Genomic DNA, 15,815 nt, shown 5'->3' on the forward strand with positions numbered 1-15,815 from the left:
ATGATGCAACACATAGGACGAGCGAAGACCATTTACAAAAAAAGGATTCTTTCCGTCCCTTGTGTAATGTGGATTTCAAGCACACTGTTTCTAAATCATCACAACCTGTAAATGGCCCACAATGAAATACACAATCTGTAACTCATAATCCACGTCAGACTGTTCCCAGAGTCGCAAGCCAAAGGATAACGCGGTTCCAGGTTATGCACACACAGGAGCTGTTGTCACTTCATCAAGTATCTTTATTATAGCATGTCTTGTTCTGAGATTGTCATCACGTGTGTGTATAGCGCACGATGCTAAGCAACGCGAATGGCAGCGCCAGTCAGAATTCGCACGCAAAGCATTTTCTGCTGAAAATCGCTGCAAGTCCAATGACGCAATCGCTTTCAATGGTGGCGCTCCAACCTCGTCATTAGGATTGACGTTTGTCAAGACCTTTTGATTTTATTAAAATAAAATTATACTTATTATAAACTTACTTATATGGGCTTTTAGCCAGCCTTCCTCATCCATTGTTGTGCTGGTGAGTCCCGGTACTTCAGGCCTCACTCTCCAACTCAGCCTACAGAGAATTTATTTTTTGGGATTCAATATCAATGCAATCTGGTATCGAGAATCGGGGATATTGTTTACCTCGTTGAATGTTGCTGGTTTTGCAAACAAACTGGATTCTGAAGTCTGGGACAAATTTGTCAGATCCCCCCACGTAGTTTGCTCACAGGAAACATGGGCAACCATGCAAATAGAGATAGATGGTTTTGTGACCTCCAGTACTGCAAATGCCACCTCTACTATGGGTAAAGCTGGAGAAGGGGAGCCGGGGGGTTGGGGGGCGGGGCTGGGCTTGGTCACATTTGTCTATACGATCCTAGCCCCACAGGTCAAAAAAATATTTTTAACCTCTCGTCGTTATTAATTTATTCTATTTACTCTAGACAACAAGTTGGACATTATAGTAATCATTTTTTTATATTAATGTGTTTGACCCAACGAGAGTGACTGTGGTGAAATCCCTTGAGAGAGATTTGGATCATTTTGTTGATAGGTCCAGTAAGGATCCATTCTTTGGCTGGGTGATTTCACTATCAAAATGTGTCCAATTGTGTCAAAACTGCCATGCGGGTATAGAGATATGGGCTGGTGTACCCTGCCCATTTGTGTATTAGTACATATGGATTGGCCTTAAATGACTTGGTAGTGAAGTATAATTTAAAAAATGCTGAGTACTGTGGCTCTAGTAGATGTCCACAAATTTCCACCTTTATAGGCAGAGGCTGCAGCAGCAATATTGACCATATCTTCACTACAGATAGTGAGAGGATCAGCATCCTGCATTGCTGGGTAGAATCTGTGTGTACGAGTTGTAGGAGGCTGGCCTGGTTTGTAGTGGCTACCTAAGGTACTTACATCTTATACCAGGTCCAGTTATCCCTTATTATTGAAATGTAGAAAGTGTTCTAGCAGCTTAGGCTGTCTAGAGGTAGCTGTAGCAGAGCAGCTTAGGCTGAACTAGGAGACATGCAAAGCTCCTGCAATAACTCTCTAGTGACACAGTACTTACACTCAAGAAAAGACAATACTCAGTGTTACCAAAAATAAAGGTACTTTATTTTAGTGACACAAGGCCAACAATATCTTAGAGGAAATACTCCTTCTGGAGGTAAGTATTATACACACGCTGTAAGTATTATATACACTAGAGACCAAAATCAGGTAAGTAAATAGTCATAGAATAGTGCAAACAGTCGAAAATACAATAGAATGCAATAGGCCTAGGGGCAACACAAACCATATACTAAGAAAGTGGAATGCGAATCACGAATTCCCTCCTAGTCAAGTGAAGTGTGTAGAGGGGCCTTGGGGTGTACGAAAACACCAAAGGTAAGTAAAATACTCCACCCCAGAGCCCAGCAAAGTAAGAGTAAAGTACTGCAAGTTTCCTCAGGACACACTACAAGTCGTGATAAGAGATATTGCAAAAACCAAGCAAGACTGCAATCAACAAATGGTGGATTCCTGGACCTGAAGACCTATGAAGAGAGGAGACCAAGTCCAGAAGTCGCAGAAGATTCCAGGAAGGATAGGAGCCCCTGCCAACCTAGAAGATGTCGCAAAACAGGATTCTCCGGTTAGAAGTCTGCAGAAGAGCACCAAAGAAGATGGCTGCGGGTTCCTGCATGGTGCAGGAGATGTCCTACGTTGAGATGTTTGATGCAGGCTGTTTGCGTCGCTGAATTCATCCAACAAGCCTTGGTTCAAGCAAGGTTGCGGTTTGCATCAAAATGGCACTGCCTGGACCCAGGAGGGACCGGGGGGCTTCAACTCAGACTGAGGATGCAGAGGGGGCTCCCAACACTGAAGAGAGCCCACAGATGACCAGGCAGCACCCAAGGGAGTCCCAGGACACAGGGACAAAGAAGGTGCAAATTGCAGTTGGTGCAGCACAACAAAAGAAGGTCCCACGCCGCCGGAGAACAACTCAGTGAGTTTTGCTTTGCAGGATGGAGTGCTGGGGACCTGGGCTACATTTCGCACAAAGGATTCTTGGAAGAAGTGCACAGAAGTCCAAGGAGCTGGAGATGACGCGGTGCACAGGGGTACTGTCGCAAACCGGGAAGGGAAGCTCTTACCTCCTCCAAATTTGGACAGCTGGACCTTAGGACAGTCTGGGTCATGTTGGTCCACCACTTGTGTTCCAGGGAGCACGCTTGTTGTCAGGAGAGGAGTCCCAGAGAACCGGTCATCATCGCAGAAGGTGCCTGCAGGAGCAGGGAAGTGACTCAGTCACTCCACGGGAGATTCCTTCAGTTTTTCTGGTGCAGGGTGAAGACAGGGAGTCCTCAGAGTGTGCACACCTTGGAAACTTTTGCAATTGCTGGCTGGAGCTGAAGTTGTAGGTCACAGGAGGCGTCCTGGATACTTTGTTGCAGTTACAGTAGTTCCTGGAGCAGTCTGCGGTTGATCCAACGGCCAGAAGCTGAAGCAGAGGATGCAGAGGATTCCTGGAGGAGTCTTGCAAGCTGAATCTGAAGAGACACCCACAGGAGAGACCCTAAATAGCCCTCAGAGGGGGATTGGCTACCTACCCAGGTATGCACCTATCAGGAGGGGTCTCTGACATCACTTGCTGGCACTGGCCACTCAGAGATCTCCAGAGTGTCCCCACACCCTGGAAAACAAGATGGCTAACACCAGGGACACACTGGAGGAGCTCTGGGCACCACCCCTGGGGTGGTGATGGACAGGGGAGTGGTCACTTCCCTTTCCTTTGTCCAGTTTCGTGCCAGAGCAGGGACTGAGGGTCCCTGAACCAGTGTAGTCTGGCTTATGCAAGGAGGGCACCATCTGTGCCCATCAAAGCATTTCCAGAGGCTCTGGGAGGCTACCCCTCCCAAGCCTGTAACACCTATTTCCAATGGAAGAGGGTGTAACACCCTCCTCCCAAAGGAAATGCATCGTTCTGCCTTCCTGAGAATGAGCTGCTCAAACCCCAGGAGGGCAGAAACCTGTCTGTGAGGTGGGAGCAGCTGTAGCTGCAGTGCAAGCCTCCGAAAGCTGGTTTTGCATTACTGGGGGTCCATGGTGGAGCCCCCAGGATGCATGGGATTGGCCCCTCAATACCAGATTTGGAATGAGGGGACAATGCCATGATCTTAGACACCTCACATAGCCATATTCAGAGTTACCATTGTGAAGCTACATATAGGTATAGAGGTCTGGGGAATCGGCCCTGGACAGCGTGGGGGACCCCTTTGCTAGTGCAAGGGTGCCCTCACACTTAGTATCTTTGCACCTAGCCTTCAGTAAATGAAGGTTAGACATATAGGTGACTTATAAGTTACTTAAGTGCAGTGAAAATAGCTGCGAAATAGCGTGTGCACTATTTCACTCAGGCTGCAATGGCAGTCCTGAAGAAAGTTTTGTCTGAGCTCCTTATGGATGGAAAAAGAAATGCTGCAGCCCATAAGGATCTCCTGGCACCCCAATGCCTTGTTACCTAGGTACCATATACTAGGGACTTATAAGGGGGATCCAGTGTGCCAATTGGAATTGGAATGTGAAGTCCCTAAACTATAGTGACTAATTTGGAAGCAGAGAGAGCATAAGCACTGGAGTTCTGGTTAGCAGAACTTCAGTGACACAGTTAAGCCCTACTGACAACACACACATAGGCCACAAACTATGAGCACTGGGGTCCTGGCTAGCAGGATCCCAGTGAGACAGGCAAAACATACTGACAAACAGGCAGAAATTGGGGGTAACATGCCAAGAAAGATGGTACTTCCCTACACGAGTGATCACAATCCTGTGACTTTAATACTAAAGCTTAACCTACCCATTAGCCATGATTCAGGTAAAACTAACAATATCATTCCCTAAGGCCTGAATGGTGTTAGAATTAAATGGGTTTTTGTTGATCCTGTAAGCTTCCTAAAGGAATTGGTAGAGGGGAACTGTTGAGAGGTTAAGCCACTATTGCAAATCATGTGGAGTCTCGGGACGCTCATATATATGTATCTCTAAATCCATTAAGAAACTTCTGGCAGCTAGGCCCAAGCGACATAATAAGGAAATAAAAGGATGGTTTAATCACCAGTGCAGAAGCAACCTCTTAGGCAGTTCAAGATGCTAGAGCACTTTATAATAAAGCTATTGGCGAATAAAAGAAAGAGCTACAATGGGAAGTGTGGGCGAATCTTAGAAAAGCAGCATAAGCAAAGGATAGTGTGTTGTTCTGGAGAATGATAAATGCCTCCCTGTTTCCTAGGAGAATAGGTTCAGATTTAGATTTCTCTGTATCCCAGGTACTCTGGGGGTTGAGCACTTTGGTTTGATATTCTCCATTCCTGGTTCAGTTAACTGAGATATTACTCCTCCTACGGCAGAAATTAGTTCAGCAATAACTTTTACTGTTGAGGAAGTGGTGCGGGCACTTGTCAAAAGTCCCTTAGGGAAGGCTTCTGGCCCTGATGGGGTCCCAATAGACACTTATAAGTCTGAACTTGAATTAGGAGCCCCATTCTTGACTAAGGTCCTTAACGCTGCATGTGCTGGGTATGTTCCCCCTTCCTGGTGGTCCTCACTCACAATACCCATTTTTAAGAAGGAATCCAGGAATTACCCCATATTCTATCGCCCTATCTCTCTACTCGACTCCTCTGACAAAACTGTTGGGTAGTCTTGTTAGAGAGATTAGAGGACTGCGCAGAAGATAGAAAGATTCTTTCCAATGCCCATTATCGGTTTAGGAAAGATTTGGGGACTGTGGAGCTATCACTCAACTTGAATGTTCTTATAGGGAAGTACGTACAGTCAAAGTAAGGGTCAATACACATATGCTTTGTGGACTTAAGCTGTGCATTTGACCTCGTCAACCATGCTAAACGGTGTGAGCGCATGAATAAAATTGGGGCACAAAAAGAGATTATTTCTCTCTTGGCCCACCTATATAGTAATCTGACAGCTAGGGTCCGCTACTAAAGAAAGGGAGAACTAACCACACCATTTGTTATATGGAGAGGCGTAAGACAGGGATTTGTTTTGGTGCCGTTCCTCCTCTCCTTGTATATCAATGGAGTTGATGAAATGCTACAGGAGGTTCGGGCAGATACCCCCGGGATAGGTCGGTGGCAGGTTCCAATATTGCTGTGCGCCAATGACGCAGAGTTAATAGCCTACATTCCCCAATAAGCCTGCAGGCCCTAATCAGTTCCTTCTCAGGCTTTGTGTGAAGATTAATATAGGTACAACTTACACTATATGTTGTGTTCAGGCTAAGAGAACTCATAATTCTTCTTATGTCAAGAGAAACCAATTGTTTTAGCTGTTTGGGGTTTCAAATATACTCCAATCTGGAGTGGAAGCACCAGAAAGAAATCAGTGAGTCAAAAATGATAAGGAACAATGAAGGCCTTATGCAGCTTGCCAGAAATTAGGTTCACAACCAGCCTCGGAGCTGTTACCCTTTTAATGCTAAATCCATCTCTGCAGTTACTTATGGAGCAGAGATTTCGGGTATGGGAGGGAAATAGAGCCCTGCAAATGCAAGAGAATAGGTACCTTAGGCGATTGCTGGCTGTACCTCATTCAACCCTGGAAGCCATTAGTTACTGGGAACTAGGAAATAATTTTATCTCTGATATTTTAGAAAGAAAATCGCTTTTACTCTGGCGATCATTGTGGTCACAATTAGAGACACATTCTACTAGATGGATCATTCAAGATTGTATGGACCTTGACCATGCCAATCAAATCCCATGGTTATGCTCCATTGAAGTCGTTACAGGGCCTGGAGCATACTGGGAGGGATCTTTGGACGCACACGGAGGATGTCAGTGAGTAATCAAAGGGAATTTCACAGACTACTTTTATAAGGCCTTTTGAGAAAAAAGGGCAGAGTCCTATGCTAACAAAGAATCAATGGGCTGGTATCTTCAGCTTAATGAGCAATTTGGCTTCAAGAGGTATCTCACTTTAACTCACAACACGTACCATAGATATTTCTTAACACTTTTCCACCTTCTTACATTCCATTATAAAACGGCATTTCCAAGGAAAACTGGGTGGGGTTCCATTACACAGAAGTGCCCTTGTTATAAGCGGTCGAAGCAATCCACCCAGCACATTGCACTTTTTATGTAGGTTTGATCTAATGCCAAGGAAATTTGATCTTAAACCTCTTTTTAAAAAAGAAAGAATTATTCGTCATGTGGAGGCTTTACATTTTTTATATGATCTTAGTGATGTAACAGTTTGTTATAGGGTTGCCATGTTCCTCTCAAAGAACCTTCACATCAGAGTTATTGAAGGATGAAGGAATATAAATGAATTAGTGTAAGCATTTTAGTTTTAATATCTGTTTTGGTATGGGTAAGGAAGAACATATCATGGCAATTGTCTTGTTGGATATATTTTATTAAGGTAATTTATGAATCATGAGTTATGTAAAACTAGAACTATATTACAATCTACGTGGCTTTAGAAACTTTTATTATGTGTTGTTGTGATGCTTTTATGGTTTATATATGTGAACCGAATAAAGATCATGATGATGATGGCGTTGTTGTGTCATTCATATTTTTCTTACACCCACTACAGAATATAGCATGGGGCAATGTTTCAACCTCAGGCTAATTTCACTGTGAGTGATGTCACTCTGCCCTTTAACAGAAAACACATCGACCCACATAGTACTTGCCTTGAGTGTGAGGGGCTGGAAATGTGTGCCTTTGAAAATAACATATGTTTGCTTTTAGCCAATGTTTTTCTTTTATTTCAGATTGATCAAGGCCTGGCAACTTCCGCAACAATAATATTTCGCAAAAACCATGATAAATCAAAACTAGCATTTGCAAAGCCAAGTCTGACAGCCAACATCAGACCTTTTATCTTTGCCATTGCTTGTTTATCTGTGCAGTGGGCTTTTAACATGGGCATGAACGTATAGTCAAATTAACTAAAATATTGTGACCTGTTGCAAACATGGGCATAGTGGAATATTGTGTGGCATGTATGTATGGAAGTATGTGGTATTTGTATAGCATGAGCATAGTCGAAAAATAAAGATAGTCAACATGTTTTGAAAGGTTAGCTAATTTCTAAGAATGACAGTCTACTGTTACTATGTTGTGTTATTCTAATGTGTAATGTACAATTTCTGTGAAATCACACTAAAGGGCTTTTTTTTAGCGCACATTCCCAGTGACGACATCAACAGGTGACTTTTCATAAACATGGGCTGCACATTTGTTTATCATATGCACGATGCAGTGCTACAGATTTTCACACTGCGCTGCCTGACTTTCAAGTAAATATGGTCTCCTGTCTTAACCCATCTCTTATATTCCTTTCCCTCCTCTGAGGTGGTTGCAAAACAGCACAAATACCATAAAAAAGTTGCCAGTCTCTGTTCAGTTCTCATATACAGGCTTTCATGTTGTTAAAACAGTAGCAATCCATGTGAAACAAGCATTGGCATAGCCAATAGATCTCCCCTTTCGGATCTTATAAATATTTAGCCATGCAGTACATTACATTGACAGATAGAACATACAATAGCTGACACTGATCAACCACTGGAGACCCCTTAGAAGGGTTACCCAAATATTTCAAGAGTGTTCAAACAGTCATAGTGTAATAAGGATGCTATGTTGGCATGCATCATGGTCATAATTGCAATAAGGAGAGATAAAACATATGCCATCATCATGCAAACCCAATAAAAACCTTTATCAGAAATAAACTTTGTGTTTGTGCATTTATTTATACACTTGGCATTAGACTGTAATGCTCAAAACAACCCCTATAGGGCCCCACAATAAAAATAGGATTTGGAAGAAACATGGTCATGTAACCATATATTTAGCCCCTACAGGGCATAAACACATCAAAACAGAATGGCAGACCGTAGTGCAATGTAACCATATATTTAGCCCCTAGAGGGCATAGTGCCTTACACATTTTCAGGCCTAGCAGGCCTGCTGCAGTAATATTACAAACAAGGCCTTTAAAAACACAGACTACTCCCAACTGTAAAACAAAAGTTCCAGCCATGAGACAGCTTAAAAAGACACTGAATGGTTGGAGAGGTTATTATTTTGGGGTCCCCACAACCTAATGTGGGGACCCAGAGATGACCTAAACAGAAAGAGTATGTCGTACTGAGCATTTTGATGGTGGACACTTCGCGTAGGACCACCACATTCTGAATTATGGGCAAACGTGTTTTGTAAATGAAATGCCTTGCAAAACATTATGGGGCAATCTTCCAGAGTGCAGTGAATATTGTTGTAACAACTCTCCCGCTGTGCCGGGAAAGCCACGTTGAGGATTGCTGTGTTTTTTCCTGTTTAAAATGTGCCAGTTTGTATATTTTCCAACTGCTAACATGTATGTAAGTGGCACTCATTTAGAGTGCTCTTCTGATCGAGTTTGTGCTATATGAAACTTCAAAAACAAAAAATTTATAAAAAAGAACTCCCCTCCAGTTTGCAGCCTTTGGGCACAGACACCACAAAGAAACAGTGGAATGCCCAAAAACAAGGAAGAGGAAGAAACTATATATGGCCACGGAGCGCAAAGCAGAGAGGCAAAAGAAAAAAGTAGTGTGCCAAATAGACTAAGGTATATGGCCAATCTTGCAATTATCCATGTAACACAGTCAGTCTCCAGGACGGAAATAAAACAGCCTCAAGGCGGGACAAAAGTAAAGCATTTACCTACACTATCAAGGGAATTTTGAAAGGCAGGCCAAGGAACAAGTGAGAGTGATGGGTGTGAGATGGCCGTGGTTAAAGACCACAGAGTAGATTGCAGCATGTCGAGAGAGCAGCACATGTGCGCTGCTAGGCTCGAACTAAAAATAGCGGCTCATTCTGAGTCCCGTGGTAAATCTGAATTCTGGCGCAGATGATATTTAGGATTAATATTCTTATGCGTCAGGGCCAACTGCATCTTGTCCCAGGGTTCTTACCCACCCACGCCATTCTAAGTGTTACCTGGAGGGATTTGTGCAGGGAAAATAGTTGGCAAAATGGAGTCACATTTAGTTTTACTAATTGGTAAAAATAAAACAAAGCGTTATTCTCCATCACAATATGAAAATTTTGAATCAAGCAGTAAAACAGCCGAGAGTAATATCATGATAATGCAGTAAGAGTATTTCCTTAGCAGGTCAGAATGAGAGGAATAAACTACAAAATAAATGTTTGGCAAAAACATTCTCCAAAATATAGGCAAACTAAATCTTGACCTTCTAAAAATATCCCATTAACAAAATTCTACATGCACCGATATGCACTATTAATCACTTAACCCCAAAAATGATAGGGCTGGAGTTAGAATAGACATTCAACTGCACTAGCTAGGTTTTATAATTAAATGCATTTCAATTTTTTTATGGCAGCTTCAAAGTTTGCACTATTTGCCACCCTTGTTGGTAGTGTCAAAAGAGAGGTCGGGTGTGAATGATCATGGAGACTGGACAAACTTTCCCACCACACCTGGTAGGAGTCTGATTGAGCTGATCCTGCTGAATTTCACTTCATTTTCCCTCACAATAAGTGAACATCTGCAGCTGAGTGAGCGTAGCCTTAGATGTCAAGTTGCGTCTGTGACCTCGAGGTCAATATTTCAAATCTGGGCTGGGTTGACTGAGTACTTTATTTCGTAAGGCAATACATTGAACATCAGAATCGATTAAATGTATTAAATTACATGGGAAATAATGATACAAACACAATAAAATACGGAGAAATTCATACTGAACCATCATTTCTCAAATCTTCCCACTGAAGGTCAGATTAAAGGGCTACATAAGTTGCGTAAGAAAAAGGTTTACATCTTTTAAAATTATGATCTTTAAATACTGGCTCACAAAACTGTGCATAAAAGAAAGATAGAATTTACAGAAAAACCAAATTTTAAAACAGATTGTAGAGAAGCTTCATCACTTGGACAGGTTAAAGCAGGGGTTGAATCAGATTGCCCCGGGGGAAATTGATTACATAACAAACATCCACCCACCCCCATAAATCTCTTCAGAAGTGACCTCTCCCATAATTTAGATACTCATAACAGGTAGGGTTCAATATCCCCTTTGGTCTGGATTATGGCACAATCTAGTATAATCTGGCGGTTAAGTGATGTGTGAGGATTCTTCCACATGTAAAGTCAAAGTAACATAAGTGCCTAGGGAATAGAATCAGCCACATAACACATCCCCAATTCATGTATAAAAATAAGTGGGACAACTATGTGAAACTCCAACCAAACACCTACAAAAATGATTTTGTTCACCTTGGTTGTGTTTGGAATGGCAATAACACCACAAACCTGCTCCAAAAGTTAAGCGGGGTGAACATCTGCGCTTGTACACTTCCAACATGGCTTCACAGGCTTAGTTCCTAAGGCTATTTCAAAATTCATCAACATACCAATACACTGCATGAACTGAAGGCACCAGTGAGAACACAGTTTAAATTTGGCAAAACTTACATCTGTTACTCACAGAACTACAAAATGCAGTGTGTGGAAAAAAGTTATGTCAAAATGTACACATCCAGATACATAGGAATAATTTTTTTTTTTATCGAGAACACATTCATATGATATATATTTCTGTATTTCCATTAGGTGGCTGTGCTACCATCCCGGAATCTGACCAGGAAGAACGAGTTGGAGAGCTGGATCCTTTGGAAATGTTTTCGAACCAGAGACAACTTGCAAGGAAGAATATCGATGCAGGTGCGTGGACATCAAGACTGCTCTCCTAAACACAGACTCCTATTGGGTAGTAGATGGGAGCACTTTGACCAAGGTGGAGGGTTTGTGGGCTCCCAACTCTTGGGATCCAAGGAGTCTACAGACCGAAAATCCAAAATGCAGAGCAGTTAATGAACATGATGGATTTTTAAAAAGTAGTGCAGACCTCCGAGAGCAGCACATATAGGGGCCTTTTCACAAAGGTGAACTTACACATGAGTAAATCTACACGTGTAATTTTACTATTGCCTAACTTTGCTACTTTTAGCTATTTACCATTTCTAAGTGTAAGGTTACTAAAAAGTGTAGACTTACGGCCCCCCCCTCTCTTATTTATGGAGTAGAGTCAGTAAAAATGTCAAATACGACTGTAAAGGTATTAATAGTAGTGACTACACCGTATTTGATGTTCTGCACAGGAAGACCTCCATTATTGTTGCAGAGATTTCCATATGATGAAGTTCAGGAAAAAGTTCAAAAGTGTGTTAAACTTAAAAAAAAAATGTATTTATATTTTTGAGTTAGACATTAATGGTAATTAATTTTATATATGTGCTTTGAATGATGAATACTGTAATAAAATGTTACAGCAAAATGAACTTAATTTAAAATTAATAACATGAATTTTTTCAATAGACCAAATTAAAATACAGTACTTATCTAAAGTTTAATTAAGAAAGTTTTACCTATTGAAAAAAACCTTTTTTAATTATGTATTTAAAATGATTAAAAGTGATGTATAGAATTATTAGTAATTTTATTATTTTTAATAAATAGACTTTTCACTTTAAATATTGCATATAACAGTTAAAATATTTTGAAATAAGTTAATATTTATGTTTTATTTTTGGACAATTTGTTAACATGAAGAAATACATTTATATTTATAAAAAGGTTAAATTATTTTAACATTAGTTCCTATAGGTTTTCATTTTATGTCCCAACCGCAAATATTTTCTATGTAAGGGTGTTGCAGCACCAATGGTTTGCAAGGTTTTGGTGCTGAACTGACTCCAGCTCTCACCTGGAGCACATTTAAAAGTGTTTTGTGTCCTTTTTGGCTGTAGAATCTATAGGAGGGCAGTTGGTGAATAGCGATACACTTACTCTTTTGTTGGAGGACCTGTGTGCCTCATTTAAACACTCCTTACTCCTCCTTCAGTCCATCAGCTCACCTAGTAATAATTCTCAATTTTCCAGCTACTCCCCTATATCCCTCTCGCATTTACTATTAAAACGTATACTTACACCTGTGGTGATCTCCTCAGTCAGCTGGATATCTCTGCACATAAAAGATAGGAGAGGCTTAGGCACAGAGCTCTGCAAGAAGGTATGTGAAGAACGGTTGTATTACTCTTGGAGTACTAATAAATATACAACAAAATCTAGTGTGTGAATTGGCCTCTAAGTTTGAAAGGACTGTTCTTCATTGGGCCCTTTGGCTCAATATGTTATTATGAATTTACCCCTTTCCTTGCTTCTTAACCTGAAATGAAAGGGGCAGGGCTTTGGTGTGAAGATAACTAGAAAATACTATTTTTAATTTTACTTGGGAATTCATGTTCTTCACATAACAATATCGAAAACAAGACTCACTTCAGGAAACGTTCAAAGCATCTGTCATTCTAATAGTTGGGGGCACCCAGTCTTCCATGGACCTGCCACCCTCGCCCAAGAACTTCACCAGATACTCATTTATGTTGTCTGTACACACATGCAGATAAAGCACAGGCGTGTTACACGGGCGACATTTCCAACCAATATTGTCTTTATCGTACATTTTGAAAGACTTTTTCGGTGTATTTCCCATCAATACTTTAAACCAATCTTTTCCCTTTTTCAAACAATACGTTTAAAACGTCTGCTTTCTAAAATGTTGTTGCTCAATAATGTTGTTTACTTAAAAAAAAAAAAAGGCCTAATCATGTTATTTGACTGGTTTCTAATATAGCTTACCTTATTGTATCTCCCAGTAGGGCCATGCGTAAATTAAACGGGGAATATCAAATATAGCATTTTATATAGTTTCACTAGATGAAGATTTTTTTATGCCTTCACCAATTTCAAAGACAGTAAAGAAGGACAGATTAATGAGTATGCATATAATAAAGAGAGAAATGAATAGTTTTCTAAACGTAGAAGAAAGTTTGTTAGCAAGCATACAAGATTTCGCCCAGTGTGCCAAACGCACATCTTGGGGCTTTTGGGGCACTACTGTATGGTGGTGAAGTGGCAGAGGACACGCATTGGGTGAAAACAATGCAAACATTATTGTATTTTTATTGTAAATAGAATAAAACTGTTCTGAGGCTCTACTTAGTAGAGATGAAACTGCAGAGCAAACGAGTACCGTGAAAAACATTCAAAAGAGCAGATAAAGCCCTTGAAAGTTTAGGTGTGATACGTTATTTATATACTACAGAATATGAGATAATTACATCTTTTTTTTAAGACTGAGCTTGGTCCTTATAGCAAGAAGGCAATATTTTGAGAGACCGCGTTGACCAGTCCCTAGTTACGTTTATCTTCTCCTCAGCGAGGCTGTCCGAGGCATATGTGTAGAGCAATATTTTTGTTGACTTTGTTTTTTTTTACATCAGATGATTTTTAATGTCAGGATTTATGTAGACACATTTTACTTTAGGGAACTTCGGATAGGTTGGTGGCATTCAGTATGGCTCTGAGATTTTCATAGCAACATCACATTTTCATCATAGATTTTCATCACAGACCATTGCAGTATTGTTTTCTGATCTTATTCTTGGTAAGGTTGTTATGTTTTATTCATTAAGTTGTGGTGTATGACTTTGGCGTCTAAGGACGAAGGACAGAGGGTTTTACCCAGGGACCAGTAGCTATACCCATTGCTTAGTAGATGTGGAGTGAGAGATGTGCGTTTGTCCCGCCTTATTCTCTTCCTGCCTAAACAGTCACCAATCACGATGCCACCATATTACTCATCAACCTGTTCCTAAAATTTCTTCTACTCTATACACTAGTCAGCTATTAAAAGCATGACCGGTGCACTCAAAGGAGACAGCAGAAAACACTAGTAGCTGCCTTTCTACTGTATGTTGTTTTCTCCCAGATACACCAGTGATTGGAAATCCAGTAGACTGTTAATTTGCTACAGTTCTTCTTCTTGTGCTCTTGTGAGGTGTACTACAATTTTTAAAGGAGTCTTTACTCCTTGTCACTGCTAGTAGAGATGCAACTTTCCAGCATGCATTTAATGACAGTTTTTCTTGGATCCTTTGTCTGAACGTTAGATGAGTACTTTATTATGACAATTGGTGTATTCATTGCAATTAAGAATGTTACTGGTCTGCAAAGGCTTTTAGTTAATTCTGATAAATACTTTCTTTTAGTCAAATAATTGGTGACGGCTTGCTAGTAGGCTATACCCATTGCTAATAGTTAAACATTAAATATCATGGATAGTGCATTTCAGTTGAATGTCTGCAAAAACTTTACAAATTTAAAGATCATCAGGTTGAAACCCCTTTACTGTTGAAAATTGCCAGCATTCTGACAGTAAAAGCTTGGACATTGGCCCGTACACTAGGGGGTTTGGGACGTATCCTTCACAAAGCAGACATGATGAGATTCTTCATATTATCCTCAAAAGGCAACATCCAAGAACCTAAGAAAGAGACTCATAAAGACTGTTTTGAAGCAATTTCCACAGTATTTTATCACTGATGTGGTGTCAGAAAGCAGCGACCATGCAATCTGGATCCAATAGAGGTGACACACTCTTCTGTCTTTCGCTGCCTCCACAATGACCACATGCAACAAGAATGTGAGCCCAATAGTAGAATACGGGAAAGAGAATGGGATAAGAGAGAAAACAGAGATACTAGACATTACTTCTCTAATTCATAACTTCTGCTGGGAACTGATGTCTACAGGACAAAGTGGGTATATAAAGGCAGTAGGAGCTATCATACCAATCTGCCATGAAAGATCTGTATCTTCCTAAACAGTGAAAGAATGTACCTTAGCTTTGTCTCTTTGTAACAGACTGATTGTGTTGTGGTATGAAACCTGCTGTTTCTGAAATTAAAGCATACAAGATATGGAGTGTCTTATATATCTGTTCATCAACACTTGTCCTCTATAAGTAAGATAACTACCTCAAGTTTCAGAAATATGCACTCTGTGCTGAAATAATCCCAGTTCCTACTTGACTCTTTGTTGCAATGTAAAGGTAATTAACATGCATTAATATTCCTGTGGTTGCTCTAATAGGTAATTCATATATCACTAAAAACCTTAATATTTCATGCATACTTGCACTCATAGCATAGGTAACATTATCATGATAAGATAATTCTTTCTGTTCTGTCACAGGATTAAACCTTGTGTTTAATGTCATCCACCATTAAAGTCTTTAGTAATGCCCAAAGTTAAATAGCTCAACGTTTGTTTTCTTAACAGGATTGGGGTTTTCAAAATACTTCTATTTACAAATGTTTATCAAAAAGGATCCAATTGTTCTGTTACATGAGGAAATCTTGACTTTGCATAGCAAGATTCTTTCTGCAGCA

General features: G+C 40.6%; 1 protein-coding gene across 3 annotated transcripts in view; it reads left to right on the forward strand.

Moving 5' to 3' along the window:
• The window catches only part of BBS9 (Bardet-Biedl syndrome 9), a 1,749,160-nt gene that overhangs the window by 1,620,528 nt on the left and 112,817 nt on the right, over positions 1–15,815 (forward strand). For all 3 annotated transcript variants that reach the window (XM_069215484.1, XM_069215483.1, XM_069215485.1), the window contains one exon: positions 11,137–11,247. In XM_069215484.1, coding sequence (XP_069071585.1) covers positions 11,137–11,247 — 111 coding nt within the window. The remainder of the gene's footprint in view (positions 1–11,136; positions 11,248–15,815) is intronic.

The sequence above is a fragment of the Pleurodeles waltl genome, chromosome 2_1, assembly GCF_031143425.1.
Source record: "Pleurodeles waltl isolate 20211129_DDA chromosome 2_1, aPleWal1.hap1.20221129, whole genome shotgun sequence".
NCBI lineage: Eukaryota > Metazoa > Chordata > Amphibia > Caudata > Salamandridae > Pleurodeles > Pleurodeles waltl.